This window comes from Pristiophorus japonicus, chromosome 6 (assembly GCF_044704955.1).
Source record: "Pristiophorus japonicus isolate sPriJap1 chromosome 6, sPriJap1.hap1, whole genome shotgun sequence".
Lineage (NCBI taxonomy): Eukaryota > Metazoa > Chordata > Chondrichthyes > Pristiophoridae > Pristiophorus > Pristiophorus japonicus.
Genome location: NC_091982.1, coordinates 153,217,832 through 153,238,745, shown reverse-complemented (window position 1 = coordinate 153,238,745; position 20,914 = coordinate 153,217,832). Strand labels below are relative to the sequence as shown.

Here is a 20,914-nt window from a genome sequence, read left to right as displayed (position 1 = left end):
AAGGAGGAGATTAAGGCAATAGTTAGGAAGGACATTAGCTTGGATGATGTGGAATCTATATGGGTAGAGCTACAGAACACCAAAGGGCAAAAAACGTTAGTGGGAGTTGTGTACAGGCCTCCAAACAGTAGTAGTGATGTTCAGGAGGGCATCAAACAGGAAATTAGGGGTGCATGCAATAAAGGTGCAGCTGTTATAATGGGTGACTTTAATATGCACATAGATTGGGCTAGCCAAACTGGAAGCAATACGGTGGAGGAGGATTTCCTGGAGTGCATAAGGTTTTCTAGACCAATATGTCGAGGAACCAACTAGGGGGGAGGCCATCTTAGACTGGATGTTATGTAATGAGAGAGGATTAATTAGCAATCTCGTTGTGCGAGGCCCCTTGGGGAAGAGTGACCATAATATGGTGGAATTCTGCATTAGGATGGAGAATGAAACAGTTAATTCAGAGACCATGGTCCAGAACTTAAAGAAGGCTAACTTTGAAGGTATGAGGCGTGAATTGGCTGGGATGGATTGGCGAATGATACTTAAGGGGTTGACTGTGGATGGGCAATGGCAGACATTTAGAGACCGCATGGATGAAGTACAACAATTGTACATTCCTGTCTGGCATAAAAATAAAAAAGGGAAGGTGGCTCAACCGTGGCTATCAAGGGAAATCAGGGATAGTATTAAAGCCAAGGAAGTGGCATACAAATTGGCCAGAAATAGCAGCGAACCTGGGGACTGGGAGAAATTTAGAACTCAGCAGAGGAGGACAAAGGGTTTGATTAGGGCAGGGAAAATGGAGTATGAGAAGAAGCTTGCAGGGAACATTAAGACGGATTGCAAAAGTTTCTATGGATATGTAAAGAGAAAAAGGTTAGTAAAGACAAACGTAGGTCCCCTGCAGTCAGAATCAGGGGAAGTCATAACGGGGAACAAAGAAATGGTGGACCATTGAACAAGTACTTTGGTTCGGTATTCACGAAGGAGGACACAAATAACCTTCCGGTTACAAAAGGGGTCGGGGGGTCTAGTAAGGAGGAGGAACTGAGGGAAATCCTTATTAGCCGGGAAATTGTGTTGGGGAAATTGATGGGATTGAAGGCCGATAAATCCCCAGGGCCTGATGGACTGCATCCCAGAGTACTTAAGGAGGTGGCCTTGGAAATAGTGGATGCATTGACAGTCATTTTCCAAAATTCCATTGATTCTGGATCAGTTCCTATAGAGTGGAAGGTAGCCAATGTAACCCCACTTTTTAAAAAAGGAGGGAGAGAGAAAACAGGGAATTATAGACCGGTCAGCCTGACATCGGTAGTGGATAAAATGATGGAATCAACTATTAAGGATGTCATAGCAGTGCATTTGGAAAGAGGTGACATGATAGGTCCAAGTCAGCATGGATTTGTGAAAGGGAAATCATGCTTGACAAATCTTCTGGAATTTTTTGAGGATGTTTCCAGTAGAGTGGACAAGGGAGAACCAGTTGATGTGGTATATTTGGACTTTCAGAAGGCGTTCGACAAGGTCCCACACAAGAGATTGATGTGCAAAGTTAGAGCACATGGGATTGGGGGTAGTGTGCTGACATGGATTGAGAACTGGTTGTCAGACAGGAAGCAAAGAGTAGGAGTAAATGGGTACTTTTCAGAATGGCAGGCAGTGACTAGTGGGGTACCGCAAGGTTCTGTGCTGGGGCCCCAGCTGTTTACATTGTACATTAATGATTTAGATGAGGGGATCAAATGTAGTATCTCCAAATTTGCGGATGACACTAAGTTGGGTGACAGTGTGAGCTGCGAGGAGGATGCTGTGAGGCTGCAGAGCGGCTTGGATAGGTTAGGTGAGTGGGCAAATGCATGGCAGATGAAATATAATGTGGATAAATGTGAGGTTATCCACTTTGGTGGTAAAAACAGAGAGACAGACTATTATCTGAATGGTGACAGATTAGGAAAAGGGGAGGTGCAAAGAGACCTGGGTGTCGTGGTACATCAGTCATTGAAGGTTGGCATGCAGGTGCAGCAGGCGGTTAAGAAAGCAAATGGCATGTTGGCCTTCATAGCAAGGGGATTTGAGTACAGGGGCAGGGAGGTGTTGCTACAGTTGTACAGGGCATTGGTGAGGCCACACCTGGAGTATTGTGTACAGTTTTGGTCTCCTAACCTGAGGAAGGACATTCTTGCTATTGAGGGAGTGCAGTGAAGGTTCACCAGACTGATTCCCGGGATGGCGGGACTGACCTATCAAGAAAGACTGGATCAACTGGGCTTGTATTCACTGGAGTTCAGAAGAATGAGAGGGGACCTCATAGAAACATTTAAAATTCTGACGGGGTTAGACAGGTTAGATGCAGGAAGAATGTTCCCAATGTTGGGGAAGTCCAGAACCAGAGGTCACAGTCTAAGGATAAGGGGTAAGCCATTTAGGACCGAGATGCGGAGGAGCTTCTTCACCCAGAGAGTGGTGAACCTGTGGAATTCTCTACCACAGCAAGTTGTTGAGGCCAATTCACTAAATATATTCAAAAAGGAGTTAGATGAAGTCCTTACTACTAGGGGGATCAAGGGGTATGGCGAGAAAGCAGGAATGGGGTACTGAAGTTGAATGTTCAGCCATGAACTCATTGAATGGCTGTGCAGGCTAGAAGGGCCGAATGGCCTACTCCTGCACCTATTTTCTATGTTTCTATGTTTCTATGTACCAACAGCAACCATGATTGCATGAAAGTTCTAGATCTGTTGCTCGTCGCCAATTGTTATGTCGTTAATACGTATATAAAGACTCCACAAGGCTCTTTACTTGCTTAAACTGGTGTGGCCTTAGCTCATTTATTTCAACTCCAGAGTGAGGCCGCAGCCTGGTGGGCACCCTTTTATACGGCCCTGCACACCTGGGCAGGTGACCCCTGGGGCCTCCAACAGTAGCGCCTTCTGGTGGTACACCATGCCTGTTTACATAGTTAATGCATAAAGTATACATAACACAATGTTTAACTGAATAAAATGTTTAACAGAAGGAAGTGGTGTTGCAAAGGGGTAAGGGGATGTGGGCAGTGAGGGATTCAAGGATGTGGTCAGAGATGGCACTTCCTCATTATCAAGACATTAGGCATGAGATGGCGAGGTAGTCGTTAATAAGCATAAACAACAAAATTTAGTTCATAAAATGCTGACTATGTACAAAGAGGATTGACTAAAAATTCCATCCCCTATAAACAATCTCAAGCCTTGCACAGAATTCCACCGTCACTTGTTATCATTCCCACTGCTGTCTTTCACACGGTAACAGCTGCAGTTGTTCAGGTCTTGCTTCTGTTTCTTTGTGGGGAGTTCATCATTTATAAGAAAGCGCAATTGCAATATACATATATCTAAATTCATCATGTTTCTGCATTAACAACTTCATTCTCCAGTTTCTTTCTGGAAGAAGTGAGGAGACTTTCAAGTGGTCACAGGATGAGGGGACTCACCCTTCTACTGTCCCACTCCTACTAATGCACAGATCGCTTGCTGCAAATACTGCACATGCTCACAACACGTCAATGTCATTGAAAGGTCTCATTAACTGCCGCTAGCTAAAAATATCTCCTTGAAGTCCAGGGATTTGAGACCAACTGAAGACCAAGTTAAAGAAAACATAACGAAGGTATTGAAAGACCCAAAAGACAATTCAGTGGTTCAATTAAATCATGTTATTGTGAAATATGTAACATATTTGGTTTTTGAAATTTTGTTCAAAGTTTTGAAAATAAAAATGTTAGTAACGTGATGGATCAAGATATTCTGATGAATGTTGAGAAACATGTTTCATAACACCACACGGTGGCCATAGAAGGAACAACAGCGTCATAGGCTTTCACATTAAAATATGACAGGACACAGGATACCAGATGTGGGCACAATTAATATTTACATAGACACGGTTGACATAGTTCTTTTAAATGGATAGATGACAGCAGATATCATTTGTAATAATGTACAACAGCTTGCATTTACCGGCAGACGGTAATTATTCTACTATTCACACCCTATCGAGACTCATCTTTTGTTTCCTAACCTGTGCTATTACCATTTCAATTCGGCCCATCATCCCCTTTGTATCTCAAATCTCTTCTGCCTTCCACCCCATCACAGACCTTCCTTTTTGTTCTTACCACTACCACCCACGACCCCCACTGCCCGCCCCCTCCCCCCCCCCCGTTTCAGCGCCCCAGCACTTCCTTAGCAATCTGTTACATTTCGAACTATTGCCAGTTCTGACGAAGGGTCATCGACCTGAAACGTTAACTCTATTTCTCTCTCCACAGATGCTGCCTGACCCGCTGAGATTTCCAGCACTTTCTGTTTTTATTGCAGATTCCAGCATCCGCAGTATTTTGCTGTTGTAGCTTGCATTTATAAGTTCCTTAACGTAGATAAACACCCCAAAGCACTTTGAAGAGGCATAATCAGGAAAAAAAAAGAATGACACGATGAAGAAGGAAGGGGTGAGCAATAGCTTGGTCAAAGAGGTGGGTTTTAAGGAGCATCTTGAAGGCAGAGAGACAGAGAGGCGGAGAGGTTGAGGGAGGGAATTCCATGGGGCGTCGACAGCTGAAGTTACAATCACTAATGGTGAGGTGAGGTGAAGGGAGTGAGGCAGCACAAGAGGCCAGAGTCACAGCAATGGAGAGTTTTGGGGAGGGTGATTGTAGGGCTAGAGGAAGCTACAGAGATCAGAAGAGTGAGGCCATGAAGGGATTTAAACATGAAGATGATCATTTTAAATTTGAGCCATTAGAAAAGAATGACTTGTATTTATATAGCGCCTTTCGCAACCACCGGACGTCCCAAGTGCTTGCTGTTGTAATATAACACAGCAGCCAATTTACACGCAGCAATGTCCCACAAACAGCAATGTGATACTGACCGGGTAATTTGTTTTAGTGATAATTGGTTACGGGATAAATATTGGCCAGAACACCAGGGATAACGCCCCTACTCTTCTTCAAAAATGTTGTGGGATCTTATAACGTCCACCTGAGAGAGCAGACAGTTCCTCAGTTTAATGTCTCATCCAAAAGACAGCGCCTCCGACAGTGCAGCATTCCCTCAGTACTGCACTAGAGTGTCAATCTAGAGTTTTGTGCTCAAGTCTCTGGAGTGGGATATTAAACCCACAACCTTCATGACTCAGAGCAAGAGTGCTGCCCACTGAGCCACACCGACACTATTAAGGGAACCAGAAGGCAATGTAGGTCAACAAAGACAGAAGTGATGGTTGAGCAGGTCTTGATGCGAGGTAGGATATGGGCAGCAGAGGGGTGATGGATGAACGTGATGGTGTGGGATAGAATATGGGAAGCAGGGGGTAATGGGTGAGTGAGAGTTGGTGCGGGAGAGTATATGGGTGCCGGAGTTTGGGATGAACTGGCTTACATGGGTGCAGGATGGGAAGTCGACCAGGCGAATTGGAATAACCGCATCTGGAGATGACAAAGGCAGGGATGAGGGTTTCATCAGCAGATGTGCTGAGGTAGGAGCAGAGGCAGGCAATGTTGCGGAGGTGAAACTATGCGGTCCTGGTGATGGACAGGTTACGGCTCAGCTCAATGCCAAATAGGAAGCAAAGGTTACAAACAGTCTGGCTCAGCCTCAGACAATGGCCAGCGAGGCTGATGGAATCAGTGGCAAGGGTACAGTGACAATGGCTTTGGTCTAATCAAAGTTGAGTTGGAGGAAATTGCACCTTATCCAAGACAGGAACAGCCTGTTAATATGAACATACGAAAAATGACGGACAGGTAAAGATCATCTGGTCCATCGAGTCTGTCCCACACAATTGCGATACCTTGTGTATCACAACATATACACTCCACCCCACCCCAAACCATGTGATCTCCTGGGAGATGCAAAAAAAAACAGATAAAAAACCCAGGCCAATTTGGGGGGAAAAAATCTGGGAATTTCCTCTCCGACCCATCTAGGTGATCGAAACTAGTCCAGGAGTTCACTCTGGTCATTAAATTCCCTGATCTCCGCCACAGCCAGAAACAAATCCAGCTTTTGCTTGAAGGAATTCAGTGAGTCTGCATCCACCACATGGAACGGCAGCTTGTTCCCGAGACTGTAATGTCTCTGGGCTCCCGAGGAGGAAAAATTCAGCCCGAGTTCCCACTCCTGATCACTGTTCACTGACTCCTGCTACAGTATCACGTATCTCGGCTGAAGACAAGATCAGGCTCAAATGTGATGTCTTCTACAGTTGAATAGCCTGTTGCCGTGCATGAAGAGTGGCCATTTTAGCAGGCCTCTTGGAGATTCATTGTACCTCAACATCATCAAGATCTTCAAGACAAAAGAATGAGGGAAAATATACATACTCAGTACAAAACATGTATGTGTAAGGTAGAAATATACCCAGGAACGTGCTTTAGATGAAGTGCAAACCACTTTTAGTAAAAAAGCCAGAGTAAATTATATATTATTTTTTCATTTTATTTTTTCAACTTCAGTTAGCTTTATGCTGTAATATTAGCCATATAAAAAGTTAATGACATTCAGAATTAATATTTAAATGTAATTCTAAATAAGAAGTATGAGCCAACATCAAGAGATTTCTGATTGTGACACCTACCTGCAGAATCTCTGAGGGAACGAGATAGTGATGGGATCAAACAAGAACAGGAAATCCCACCCTTACTCCGTTTCCTTTACTCTGAGCTGTACGAGAGGAGGGCATCATAATAATAATACTATTAATAAATAATGTGCTTTCAACAGGAACCCTGAGGTAGTGATGATGTAGGGAGGGGGGTTCCTGATGTAGTGAGGTAGGCTGTGGGTCCTTTGCCCATGGACATGCACTGTCCAGGCTCCCACATGAAGCAAGGCACCAGAGGACTTCTGGTCCTTGTGGAGGGGGCGGGGGAGCTGGCCAGCCCTTGTATTTAGAGCTTTATAATAATAGATATTAACCAGTAGGTGAAAACTAGAAATAGAAAGTAATGTAAAGGTGAGGTAAGAGCTGGGAAGGGATACGGCCGAGCATTACATTGTAACTGCAGGTCAAAAAAATCATCCATTGAACGTGAGATGATTTGGCAGGTACTGAGGATGTGAAAAGTATTATGTAAATGCAAGTTTTTTCTTCTTGTCAGTAAAGTGAAATTCTTAAAAAAAAGCATTGGGAGTTTTCTGCTAATGTCATCCTAGGCAGTCCCTCGAAACGAGGATGACTTGCTTCCACGCCAAAAAGGATGAGTTCACAGTGTTTCAATGAAGGACCTAATATTTCAGGTCCCGAACTACATCTTGAAGGGTGGAAGAAATCTGTGGATTTTTTTAACATGTGGTGGCCGTTGCACACCAGCCACCACATGGGATTGACAGAGCTAGGTCTTGGTCCAGTGGCAAGGATTACCCAAGACGACTGGAGACCTGCTCTGCTGCACGGACCTAGTGCGCACACATATCGCAGTGTGGGCTGGCCCGTGCTGCCCCAGGGCCCGCGCCTCTTCTGGCACCGAACTCACGCCTCTCCCGAGCCCCGATCACGTCCGTCTACATTCCCCCGCCGCTCCTTCGCCCCGACCTCGCCGCTCCTGCTGTATCTGTCCACGCTCCAATCACCGATCTGGACCATAATGACATCTCTCTTCACTGCCGTCACCCTCCTGCTGTACCTTGAAGTGGTCATGGTCGCCACACTACCCCCGGGGCCGCTTGCTGCTCCATTTATGGCCCCGACCTGCCGCTGATAGTCTCTCGCAGGTCGGGGCCGCCACGAATGAAGGTGCAAGGAAATGATTCATTCCGAACAACCAGTGCCAGCATCACCAATGAATCAGGTCAAGTGCAGAGTGTGGGGAGATTCACTCTGTGCCAACAGTGCGCCTCTGCCCTACAGAAAGTCACATCCCAGTGCACCAGTACACAATTATACTGCTGCTACTTGCACTTATCCTTAATAAAGCAAAGTAAGTTGAGTTAGTGCAGTGGTTATGGTACAGAACTAGTAACTTTGAGGTTGCTGAGTTCAAATCACAGCAGGGCAAGTTATAATGTTGATCTTTGATAAGAAAGAATGACCATGAAAGTTCCAGGATTGACGCCAAAACCCAATTAGTTTACCACTGTCCCTCAGAGAAAGGACTCTGCTTCGTGCATCACTTGGCCTACACATAACTCCAGTCCCACAATGCCCGAAAAGCAACTAGGAATGGGTAAGAAACAATATTGCTTCAGTACTGTCCATAACCATAACAAAAGAAAGGTCCCAAGACACTTCACAACAGGGTAAGTGGCCATCCAGAAGGATTAAAGGAGGCATTTGATGGCATGGTCATAGAGGTGGGTTTTGAGAAAGCTTTTGAAAAATAGAGGCAGCAAGACAGAGGAGTTTATCGGGGGGAGGGGGGGGGGAGTTGCAGAATGCAGAGGTATGGTGGCTCTGTTAATGATGGTGAAATGAGGGGAAGGTGTTGCGAGTCGAGAGAGGTCAGAAGAGCAGTGTCTAAACTGATTCGAAGTGGTGGAGAAGGATGCAGTGGTAGAATGAAGCCATGAAGGATTAAGGTTTCTAAATCAATGCATTGGAGAGTCAGTAGAGGTTGGTAAGAACAGGAGGGATAAGTGAGTGGCATAGGATGCAGGCAGAGTCATTTTGGGTGAGTTGGAGTTTGTATAAATTGGATTACCGGAGGACAGAGTATTGGAAAAGTGAGGCCTGAAGGTGACAAAGGCACAATTGATAGTCTCTACGGTGGTGGGGATCAGGCTGGGATGGAGGTGGGGGATGTATTAGAGGTGGACACATTGTTATGATGGTCAATGGGATATTGGATTTAATTGTAGTTCAGGTCAAACAGGACATTGAGGTTAGGTACCTTTGGGTTCAGCCTGTGCAAGTAGGCAGGGTAAAAGCTAGAAATGTGGGGGGGGGAGGGGGTTGCCTGGGGTATACAATTTCTGTTGGGACCCAGAAGTCTCGATGTTGCCAGTGTTAAGCTGAAGGACGTTCTGGTTCATGTAGAACTTGATCTCATTAAAAATAATCGGACAATAAAACAACAGTTATGGACTCATGGCTATCATTAGCCGTTCCCCATGGTTGTGAATTATGTCTTCACAAAGCAGCATGTTGACAAAGAATAGAAAAGTGCCAAGAATGGAGCCTTGGGTAGGCCAGAGGTGACTTTACAGGCACAAGCGGCAAAGAACAATCGGTGTGTTCTCTGGTACATTTTTCTGTTTCTCACGCCAGCTGGCCTGGGGCCTTTTATTGCCATCTCATACTGAATTAGGGATATTGCACATTAGGAACTGCATCGAGACTGCCCAAACTCTTTCACCATGGGAGGGTTCCAACCACCAGCCAGAGAGATTCCTCCACTCAGGCTGGGCTGGATTCGAACTTGTGTCCCAGCGGGAAATTTAACAACTAAAATTACTTTGCTGCCTTATAAATAGAAGCCCACAAGAGTTCTGGAGTGATGTGACTTCTAAAGAACTCTTGAATCATATAACGCACGGAATATATTTACAGTTTTGTTGTTTGGGTGTTATGGAATCAGCTCGATGCACTGTAAGTCCTGTTATACCAGGACCTGAGTGTTGGCTTCGTCATACATTACAGGGCTGACTTTCTGAATGTCTGCTCTACTTGAATTGGTGCTAAAAGGGTTAAATTATGAGGACAGGTTGTACAGACTAGGCTTGTATTCCCGTCACTATAGGAGATGAAGGGGTGATCTAATTGAGGTGTTTAAGATGATTAAAGGATTTGATAGGGTAGATAGAGAGAGACTATTTCCTCTGATGGGGGAGTCCAGAACAAGGGGCCATAACCTGAACATTAGAGCCAGGCCGTTCGGTGGGGTGGTGCCAGGAAGCAAGGTTAGTGGAAATCTGGAACTCTGTCCGCCAAAAAACTGTTGAGGCCGAGGGTCACTTGAAAATGTTAAAACTGAGGTTGATTGGTTTTTGTTAGATAAGTGTTTTAAGGGATATGGAACCAAATCAGGTAGGTGAAGATAAGATGCAGATCAGCCATGGTCTAATGGAATAGCAGAACAGGCTGAAAGAGTTGAATGGCCTCCTCCTGCTCCGATGAATGCCAATTGGAAAGTTGTAGATGTGTTCCCCAATGGGTGAGTGGTTGAAGGCATCATGTGAGACGCTACCAAGCCATACAGACCAGTGTATCCCAGGCTTGACCTCACAGTCTGTGCTGGTTATTGCATTGGGCTCAGTGCACATGGTCTGAGACTGAGATGGGGGCGTAAATGTCAGCTCCTAACTGCTATTCAGCAACCTACTGGGCAAAATCAAACTCAGTCGTTATGCCACTGTTGAATAGCTAACCAACAATTACTCATTAGGCTGTCATATGTAGATTGAGCTACTTCTTAAGTGAGATACAGGAGAGCACACAGCCCGGTGAATAATTGCACATATCGAATCCATTTCTTCCAGTCTCTTTCTTCAAAGTCTGGAAGTTCCCAATATTGTTTAGGGGGAGTCAACAGGGTGAAGAATTTCTACCACTTTGTTGGTACTGCGTTACTTGGTCAATGAGCATCATCCACTACTCAGTCCAGAGATGGCAGACACTTTAAGGGATGACTCCCTGAGCTCCTTCTGGCTGTGAAAAGTAAATGGAGATTGTGTCGATAAATCCCACCAAGCACTTCAGTGTATCATGCCCAAGGAAATCTTTGTAGGTCAAGAATACAAATCGATGGTAGCCTGGATGTTGACCCCACTCCTCTAGCAGTACATGCTTGCGGGTCTCAAGCCTTGCTCATCATCTTACGTTAGACTCTGCAAACATCAGTGTTGTAACTGCCCCATTGTTTGTTAATATAGAAGGATCCGAGCTCTGTTGGGATTGGTATCCTCTCCAATACTGAATCTGTATTGGACAGTGGGATTGGGAAAGAGAGCTGATTGTCCAACTGTCTTTATCTGTTCTGTGGTTTGTCTTTTCCTCTCTTGTCAGTCCTTGAGGTACACTAAGTAATGGCTCTGACTGAGGTAGAACCTGGAGAGTAGCACAAGATTCGTTGCTGGGGTCTTCCTCCTTCATGATGTCTGCTCGAATGTTATCAAAGTTCTGTAAGAGGAACACAACACAAACACCCAAGTTATTACAATTTTCTCACCTCATCCTCTCTCCTTATCGTAAATCGCTGATCTTGTAATGTATTCGCCTGTGAGTATGTTCACAGGTTGGTTAAGCTGTTGAGTTGGGAGTGGCTTAGCCAGTCACATGATGTTCACAAGACTCAATAAAACCCCAGCCAGTTGAGTTCAGGGGATCCACGATGAGGCAGGTGGTTGTGAGCCTGGTGGATGAACTGGTAATATGTAATGTGATAGTTAAACCTTTGCTAATAGAGCAAATGGTTCTTAATAGCAATGTGTTGCTAAGAATTCTTCAGCAAAGAACCCATGAAGCAAATACATTACACTCCTCACTCCACACCCATATCCACCAGCACTACCCCCCCGCCCCCCCAGGTAAAGCATTCCTCATGTGTCAGCCTAAACATTGAGGGCCTGAAATTCCCAGGGCTCCGCTTCGGCTGGGACTTCCGGCTGTCAGTCTGTTGTGTCTCTGACCCCCATCCCAAACCCCAGGGGTGTGTGCGTCTGGAAGGAAATGGACGTCTACATCCATGCTGCATTACTAAGTTGCCCACCCAAATGTGCAGGGAGGTGGATGGGGGGTGGGGAGGTGGAGAACCGAGGGGAGGAAGGGGCGAGCGGAACCAGGTATTTCTCTGCAGCACTGTCCCGAGGGACTGCACCTTGATGTGGTGGGAAGCCTTGCGTGCTCCTATAACCTTGAGAGCTATGCTGCCGGAAGTATAACTCCTGATCAGGCCCGCCAAGCTAGACGTTTGTAAGGTTAGACCCAGACTAAAGGCCAGACCACCAGTCCTCTAGGTCGGGGCTTGTGAGTCAGGGTGATGACCTGTCCGCCTAAAAATGTCTTTCATTAAGGAAACAACCCAGGGGCAAGAAGGGACTGTTACACACTGGAAAATATAAACATCAACTGCAGAGAACCACCTGGGTGTGAGATACAGTGATATTCTGATCAGAGTCAAATATCCTGCCCTGAACAGACAGCAACGGATGAAATGGGTTGCCTCGCAGGCCATTAGACACAGGAGACTCGAACTAACTTGCTGCAGTGTGAAGGAGGACTCTCCATGCTGAGCAAAAAATGGCCAGAAACTTGTCATAATTCAAATATTCGAAAATTCTCACTTTTCCCAAAAGCTACTGAAACATTGGTAAACCAACACCGGGAAGAATTGCCAGTCCCTCATCTGCCAAGGTCTGGTTCTTACACACCAGTACACCTGCAGCACATATTATACCGGCAGAAGGTGCGAGGTTTATGATGACATACATGGACTCACCAGTCCTGCCTCTTCCTACGATGTCCACATTGACGGGACATGGCACAAGAAGACTTCTATGGGAATTTATAAAAGGCAAGGGAGCAGAGATCCAGTGGAGGTGGGTTCCACCCAAAATTCTGCCCCGCTTGTCCTGATTGTGCCACCGCAACGCGTCCTCCCCTGACCCAGTAATTTCAGGCTTTAGGTGTGCATCGTCTATTCAATCATGGGAGGCAGGGGTTTAATGTTCAACATTTTAAATTTTCAACCTTATTTTAAAATCATGCCATGGCCTTGCCCCTCCCTATTTCTGTAACCTTCTGCAGTTCGACATCCCTCTGAGATTTCTGTGTTCTTCCAATTCTGGCCTCTTGTCCATACCCGACTTCCTTCGCCCCACCATTGGCGACCGTGCCTCAGCCGTCTGGGCCCTAAGCTCAGGCATTTCCTCACTAAACCCCTTTGCCTCGCCACTTCTCCAACTCTAAGACGTTCCTTAAAACCTACCTCCTTACCAAGCTTTTGATCACCTGTCCTAATGTCTCCTTCTTTGACTTGGTGTCAATGTTTTGTCAGATTGGCTCCTGTGAAGCACCTTTGGGCCATTTTACTGACGTGAGTCAGAGGCCCCAGTCATGGCATTGTTGGAGTGGTGCATGCAGGGAGTCCTGGTCGAGCATTCTCAGGTCCGCAGACCCTGGGATTCATTCATCAATTTAAATAGACTGAGAATTGAGAGCTGCAGCCCACGATTCCCTGACCAGTACTCCCTGTGCGTACCGCTGTGCGACAGGAGCATTTGCCTGGACAATCGGTTCTGCAATTCCATCAAACAACAGCATCTCCAGGGTATTCTGACCATTTGTAGAGAAAGCCGTTGAACTATTTACAATCAGGGTGCGGGTTTAAGAAAGCGCAGCCCATGAGAGTTGTGTGTGTGCATGGGCACAAATGTGGCAAGCACTTACCAGAACATAGGGGGTTGAAACTTTGGGAAACCATGCAGATTGAGCCCGACAGCAGAGCTTCCATGTGAGAAACAGGGACACCGCTAGAACAGACATGCCAAGAAGTAACACTGTGGTCACTATCACCATGTTCTCATTGGATGTAGTACCTGGAGATAAAGGCACAACGTGAGAGCAACATTGCTTAGTCAACTGTTAGGGGAGGGTAGCAAGGGATATGGAGAAAAGGGGGGTAAATGGGGTTGGGGTAAAGATCAGCCATGATCTAATGGAACAAGCTCGAGGGGCTCTATTGCCTAGTATTTGTCTTGACTTGTAAGTTTGCAGATTTGATCTCTGGTCAATGCCAACGTATCTAATCCTATGAGATATTGGGTTTTAAGTTCAGCTCAGGGTCAAAAAGGACAGTTGCACCCTACAGTTGGCCTCAGCACCCCGTGTGAGGGATGAGCCACAACTCCCATTCCGGAGCTCTATCCAGTGACTGCTGGAGTTGTGTGCATCTGGCTGTTGGGTTGAGGATAGGATAGAGCTCAGCACCGACAATCTCCATGGTGAAATAACCTACTGACACTCACTTCCTAAACTAAACTAAGGAAGGACATAAATGGCCAGTGAGAGGAACGGCTATTAAAAATGAGTTAAACTGTACAGCAATGTACATAGTGTTCATAATAAAACAAGGGATATGGAGGTAATAATAGGTTGTGAGGAACCAGATATAGTAGGGAATACTGAGACATGGCTGCAGGAAAATCAGGACTGGAAATTAAACATTGCAGGGTATAACATTACATAGAAAATAGAAATGGAAAAAGGAGAGGTGGAGTAACTACTTATTAACATAATGGCAGTAGAAAAAGGTAATGCAGCCATCAGAAAGACAGAAATAGAATCCATGTGGATAGAGATAAAAGTTGAAAAAAGATCAAATCACATTAATGGGGTAGTCTACAGACCACCTTAGTGGAAGGGAGGTGAAGGAAGAAATATGCAAACAAATTAGGGAAATTCATTTTAAAAAGCATAGAATAATAATCAACTTCCCCAAAATTAATTGGCCAGAAGAGATAGGTAAAGGGGATAAGGGAATGCAGTTCCTACAATGTGCACAGGACTCCTTTCTAACCCAGTATTTAAGAATCCCAACAAGGCAGGATTTGCTACTGGATCTAGTAATGGGGAATGAACCAGAGCAGATAAGAGAAGTAAAAATAGGGGAACATCTAGGCAATAGTGACCATAACATAATATGGTTTAAGATAATAATTGAGAAGGGCATAAGCATGACATGGACCAGGGTAATAGATTGGAGAAAAGTTGATTTTGAGGGGTTGAGAATAGAACTTAGGAAAATAAATTGGACAACAATATTGTCAAACAGTGATGTAGAACAACAATGGGAAACATTTAAAACGGTGTTCAACAGAGCCCAGGGAAAAATATATTCCGCTAAAAATCAAGAAGAAACTAAACACTAATGAGACACCATGGATGAATAAAGACATAAGGGAAAAATTGAAGATAAGGACATGGACAGCAGGGGAGTGCATGATAAGGGAGAATATGAAGAGACTAGGAGAGAAGTCCAAAAAAAAACAATTAGGAAGGCAAAGAGAAAAAGTGAAATTAAATTATCAAGGAACATAAAACAAAACAGCACATTTTTCCATAAGCACGTAAATTTAAAAAATGGAAAGTCGGGATGGGAATAGAGCCACAAAGGAACGATCAGAATAAAACCACAGGCAGCGAAAGTGAAATGGCAGAGATATTAAATAATTATTTTGATTCAGTATTTACCTGGGAGTCAGATCAAGTGGACACAACATTAGAAGATGAGATTAGAAATGATATAACTACATTTAAAGTAAAAGGAGGAGAACCATTAATTAAACTAATCAAACAAAAAGAGGATAAAACCCCTGGTCCAGACAGGTTACATCTGCACATTTTAAAAGAATCGAGAGAAGAAATAGCAAAGGCACTATTATATCATATTATATTTAATATATATAATATATTATATTGAATAATTCATTAGAAAAAAGGTGTAGTGCCAGAGGACTGGCAGATAGCTAACATTATACCTGTATTTAAGAAGGGAAATAGAATATGTCCAGGGAACTATAGATCAGTCAGCTTAACATCGGTAGTGGGAAAAATATTGGAATCCCACTAAAGGAGAAAATAGAAAAACATCTAGAAACCAAAAATATAATAATGAATAGTCAGCATCGATTTCAAAAGGGAAAGTCGTGCTTGATCAATCTCATTGAATTTCTTAAGGAGGTAACAGAGAGAGTAGACAAGGGCAAAGCAGTAGATGTAATTTATCTAGATTTCCAAAAGGCCTTCGATAAGCTACCACACAATAGACTAATGAATAAGGTCAGAGAATGCGGAGTCAGGGGATAAGTAGCAGAATGGATAGCTAGCTGGCTTCAAGACAGAAACTAGAGAGTAGGAGGTGGACAGTGAGATCCCACAAGGATCAGTGCTGGGACCACTGTTGTGCACAATTTTTGTTAACGATCTAGACTTTGGAATCAAAATCACAATTTCTATATTTGTGGATGACACCAAATCGGTGAGAAGGATTGCAACAAATGACAAGAAGACATTAATAAACTTGCAGAATGGGCATATAATTGGCAAATGATTTCAACATCGATAAGTGTGAGATATTATATTTTGGTAAGAACGATAAGGAGGTCATATATTACTTGGAAAATAAGAATCTAAATGGGGTAGAGGAGCAAAGGGATCTTTGAGTACAAATATACAAATCACTTAAAGTTGCGACGCAGATCAATAAGGCCATAAAAAGCAAACCAAGCACTAGGGTTTATTTCTAGAGGGATAGAATTGGAAAGTAGAGAAGTTATGCTAAATTTTTATTGAACCTTAGTTAGACAATGCTTGGAGTACTGTGTACAATTCTGGTCACCATATTATAAAAAGGATATAGAGGCACTAGCGAGGATGCAAAAAAGATTTACAAGGATTATAACAGAACTGCGATGTTATACCTATTCAGAAAGGATGAACAGCCTGGGTCTATTTTCTCTTGAAAAGAGAAGACTGAGGGATGACTTAATAGAGGTTTCTAAAATTATGAAGGATTTGGATAGAGTAGAGATGGAGAGAGTGTTTACACTTGTGGGGAAGAGCAAAACTAGAGGCCTTCAATATAAGATAGTCATCAAGAAGTCAAACAGGGAATTCAGAAGAAACTTCTTTATCCAGAGAGTGGTGAGAATGTAGAACTCATTACCAACATTCCCTATATGCTATATAAATGGCCATGCAGGTGTTTGCCGGTCTCACGCAGCCCGGAACCGGCTTTTACAATGTTAAGTTTCGCGCATGCGTAGAACTGTGAATGAGCTGCACTATCACAGGGAGTAGTTAAGGTGAATAGCATGGATGCATTTGAGGGGAAGCTAGATAAGTATATGAGGGAGAAAGATATAGAAGAATATGCTGATAGATTTGGATGAGGAATGACGGGAGGAGGCATAAACGCCGGCATGGACTGGTTGGGCCGAATGGCCTGTTTCTGTGCCGTATATCCTATGTGAAACCTAAGCCATGTATGGTTTGCCCAGAAACCTTTGACATAACAAGGGCAGAATTGAAAGCTGCCAAGGTTATTTCTCTGACAGTGTGGAAATTTACTCACCATCATTGACTGACTCACATATGACGTCACTGCAGGAACTGAACTTGTTGTATTCGAAAATGTAGAGTTGTGCTTGGAAACAGTAGATGACCCCACTCTTCACGTTGACATTGTAAGGATTCTGACGTTGGTCCACGGAGGCATTCATGATCTGAAATCATAAACAAAAAATGGAACAGAATAGGTAAACCGTGTTCTTCCTTTTCATTATACAGTGAAAAACTAACAGGAACATAGGAGCAGGAGTAGGTCATTCAGCCCTTTGAGCCTGTTCTGCCATTTCCTCGGAGCCGCTTATAAACCTGAAGTCATCCAAAGTCTGTGTCCTAACTTACACCAAGTCCCGCTCACCCATCACCCCTGTGCTCACTGACCCGTATCCTAACTCGCACCAAGTCCCGCTCACCCATCAACCCTGTGCTCACTGACCTACATTGGCTTCCGGTTTGGAAATGCCTCAATTTCAAAATTCACATCCTTGAGTTCAAATCCCTTCATGGCCTCGCCCCTCCCCACCTCTGTAACCTCCTCCAGCCCTAAAAATCTCTCAAATCTCTGTGTTCCTCCCATATCTGGCCTCTTGCGTGTCCCCGATTTCCTTCACTCCACCATTGCTGGCAATGCCTTCAGCTGCCTAGGCCCCAAGTTCTCGAATTCCCTCCCTAAACCTCTGCCTCCCTTGCCTTCTTTGACCAAGCTTTTGTCCTAATATCTCCGTATGTGAGTCGGTGTTAAATTTTGTTTGATAACACTCCTGTAAAGCAACTTGGGACGTTTTACTACTTTAAAGACGCTATATAAATACAAATTGTTGTTGCTTATCCAGGGAGCCACTCCATTTCTCTGTGAGGGAAAAACCCATCTGGGCATCTTAATTCTCCAGCCCAGTTCCCTCGTCCTAGACTCCCAGTCCAACACAATAGTCACTGCACTCTGGAAAGAAGGAATGAATTGTGTTGGAGATTCTCATATTTGAACATTATCCATTGTTCTCAACATTTCAAAAAAGACCTTGATTGTGTCCCCTTTCAATCTTCTGCACCACACTGAAAACCATTTCTGTGAGGCCTTCTCCTCATAACTTCCTCAAGGCCTTAAATCACCTTGCTGCTCTTCTCTGATCTCTCTCCATTGGATGCTGTGGTAAGATAAATGCATCAGAAAGTCTGTAAAATGCAAAATAGCATCTATAACAGACCTTCAGGAATGGGTTGTCTGTTACAAATTGGATTGGTAGAGCCAAGAATAAACCCCAATGAAACCAGATCACATAAACCTGGGGATATGATAGGGTAGATTGGGCCGAATCTTGCTGGACAAGTAATTAAGCGATAACGTCGCACACCATCATTAATGTGTAAATCAGCCGCATGTGCAGGACATTGAGAGACACATTGTGATTTGCGAATCTCCAGAGCTTCCTGGTCGGTCTATGCCACTCCTCTAGTTGCTTCACATAAACACCATCCTGCCCTCAGCCTCCCCAAACCTGCTGGATTTGCACATGATTTGCCCATTAAACTCACCGAACATTAAGTCCTCTGCAGTTGTACAGGGTCTTGGTGAGGCCACACCTTGAATATTGTGTACAGTTTTGGTCTCCTAATCTGAGGAAGGACATTCTTGCTATTGAGGGAGTGCAGCAAAGGTTCACTAGACTGATTCCCGGGATGGCAGGACGGACATATGAAGGAAGATTGGATCGACTAGACTTATATTCACTGGAATTTAGAAGAATGAGAGGGGATCTCATAGAAACATATAAAATTCTGACGGGATTGGACAGGTTAGATGCAGGAAAATGTTCCCAATGTTGGGGAGGTCCAGAACCGGGGGCACAGTCTAAGGATAAGGGGCAAGCCATTTAAGACCGAGATGAGGAGAAACTTCTTCACTCAGAGAATTGTGAACCTGTGGAATTCTCTACCACAGAAAGTTGTTGAGGCCAGTTCATTAGATATATTCAAAAGGGAATTAGATGTGGCCCTTACGGCTATAGGGATCAAGGGGTATGGCGAGAAAGCAGGAATGGGACACTGAAGTTGCATTATCAGCCATGATCTTATTGAATAGATGCAGGCTAGAAGGGCTGAATGACCTACTCCTGCACCTATTTTCTATGTTTCTATGTTTCTATGTTTTAGCGACACGATAATTGTTAATGCAAAGCCAATCAACCTCTCTGGCCCAAAAAGGGAACAATTTAAACTGTTCAATCTCATTCCTGTACTTAGTAAATTGTTGGTAGAGATTTTTAAAATTGTCAAATTTAAACTTTTACATTTTTTTCTTCCTTTTCCTTTCTGTCGTTTTTTTTCTCTTTCTTAATCCAATCTTTCTTTCCCTCTCTATATTTCTCTTTCTGAACCTGATTTCACTCGAGTTCATCCATTCTACTTCAGCCTCCTTCTCTGTCTTTTCTCAGTTTCTTTCTCAATCCTTAAATCTCATTGGTTAAAGCGATACACTGTGGGTCCCATCATTCACTCAGGTCCCAGATGCCCCTTGGCCTCACCATGCGGTTATCAGCTCGCATCTTCAACAAGTTACAGCACGAAGGATGTTCAAGCTGAAGAGAGCAGGCAGAAGTCTAACAGCGCACGCTGCGTGATGCACCGCTCCAGCACGATTTGGCCTGATGTTTCTCACAGTGCCTGATCGCAGTAAGTTGCCTACCTGATGCTTCACACCCTTCTCCCAGTAATAAATACAAGCGTCGATGTTCTTCTTGACTTCGCTGACATGCAAGGTCAGCAAACCACCACTCGCTTTAACAGTCAGCCTCGGTGTTGTGAGATTAGCTTTAACAAAAAAAGAATTAATTATTTCTGTTTCTTGGTTAAGAAACCTGACAAATTAAGAATTCCAAATGTGCTATTTCATTCCATCCTATCCCCTCCGCCAAAAGGCATCACTGCCTATTAATATTTGCTCTCCACTTTTCTGACCTCAGAAGAATGAGAGGTGATCTTATCGAAACGTATAAGATTATGAAGGGGCTTGACAAAGTGGATGCAGAGAGGATGTTTCATTGATAGGGGAGACGAGAACTAGAGGGCATAATCTTAGAATAAAGGGCCGCCCATTTAAAATTGAGATGAGGAGAAATTTCTTCTCTCAGAGGGTTGTAAATCTATGCAATTCACTGCCTCAGAGAGCTATGGAAGCTGGGACATTAAATAAATTGAAGACAGAAATAGACAGTTTCTTAAACGATAAGGGAATAAGGGGTTATGGAGAGCGAGCAGGGAAGTGGAGCTGAGTCCATGATCGGATCAGCCATGATCGTATTAAATGGCGGAGCAGGCTCAAGAGGCCGTATGGCCTACTCCTGCTCCTATTTCTTATGTTCTTATGTTCTTAAGACACTGACTCTCTCTGGTGTACAATCCCACAGACACTGACTCTCACTGGGGTAAAATTCCACAGACACTGACTCTCACTCTGGTACAGTTCCACAGACACTGACTCTCTCTAGGGTGCAGTTCCACAGACACTGACTTATGATGGGGTACAGTTCCACAGACACTGTCTCTCACTCTGGTACAGTTCCACAGACACTGACTCTCTCTGGGGTACAGTTCCACAGACACTGAATCTCACTCTGGTACAGTTCCACAGACACTGACTCTCTGGGGTACAGTTCCACAGACACTGACTCATGATGGGGTACAGTTCCACAGACACTGTCTCTCTTTGGGGTACAGTTGCACAGACACTGACTTTCTCTGGGGAACAGTTCCACGGAGAGTGGCTCGTGCTGGGGAACAGTTCCACGGGTACTGACTCATGATGGGGTACAGTTGCGCAGACACTGACTCTCTCTGGGAACAGTTCCACAGACACTGATATTCACTGTGGTAAAGTTCC

The 20,914-nt window shown here is 44.3% G+C and overlaps 1 protein-coding gene across 1 annotated transcript in view; it reads right to left on the bottom strand.

Annotated features, from left to right (window-relative positions):
• Nucleotides 1-10,835: 10,835 nt before the first annotated feature.
• crfb16 (cytokine receptor family member B16) overlaps nt 10,836-20,914 on the bottom strand; it is a 71,151-nt gene continuing 61,072 nt past the window's right edge. Inside the window, 5 exon segments of the mRNA XM_070884031.1 lie at nt 10,836-10,952; nt 10,954-11,091; nt 13,360-13,514; nt 17,045-17,195; nt 19,721-19,845. Coding sequence (XP_070740132.1) covers nt 10,836-10,952; nt 10,954-11,091; nt 13,360-13,514; nt 17,045-17,195; nt 19,721-19,845 — 686 coding nt within the window.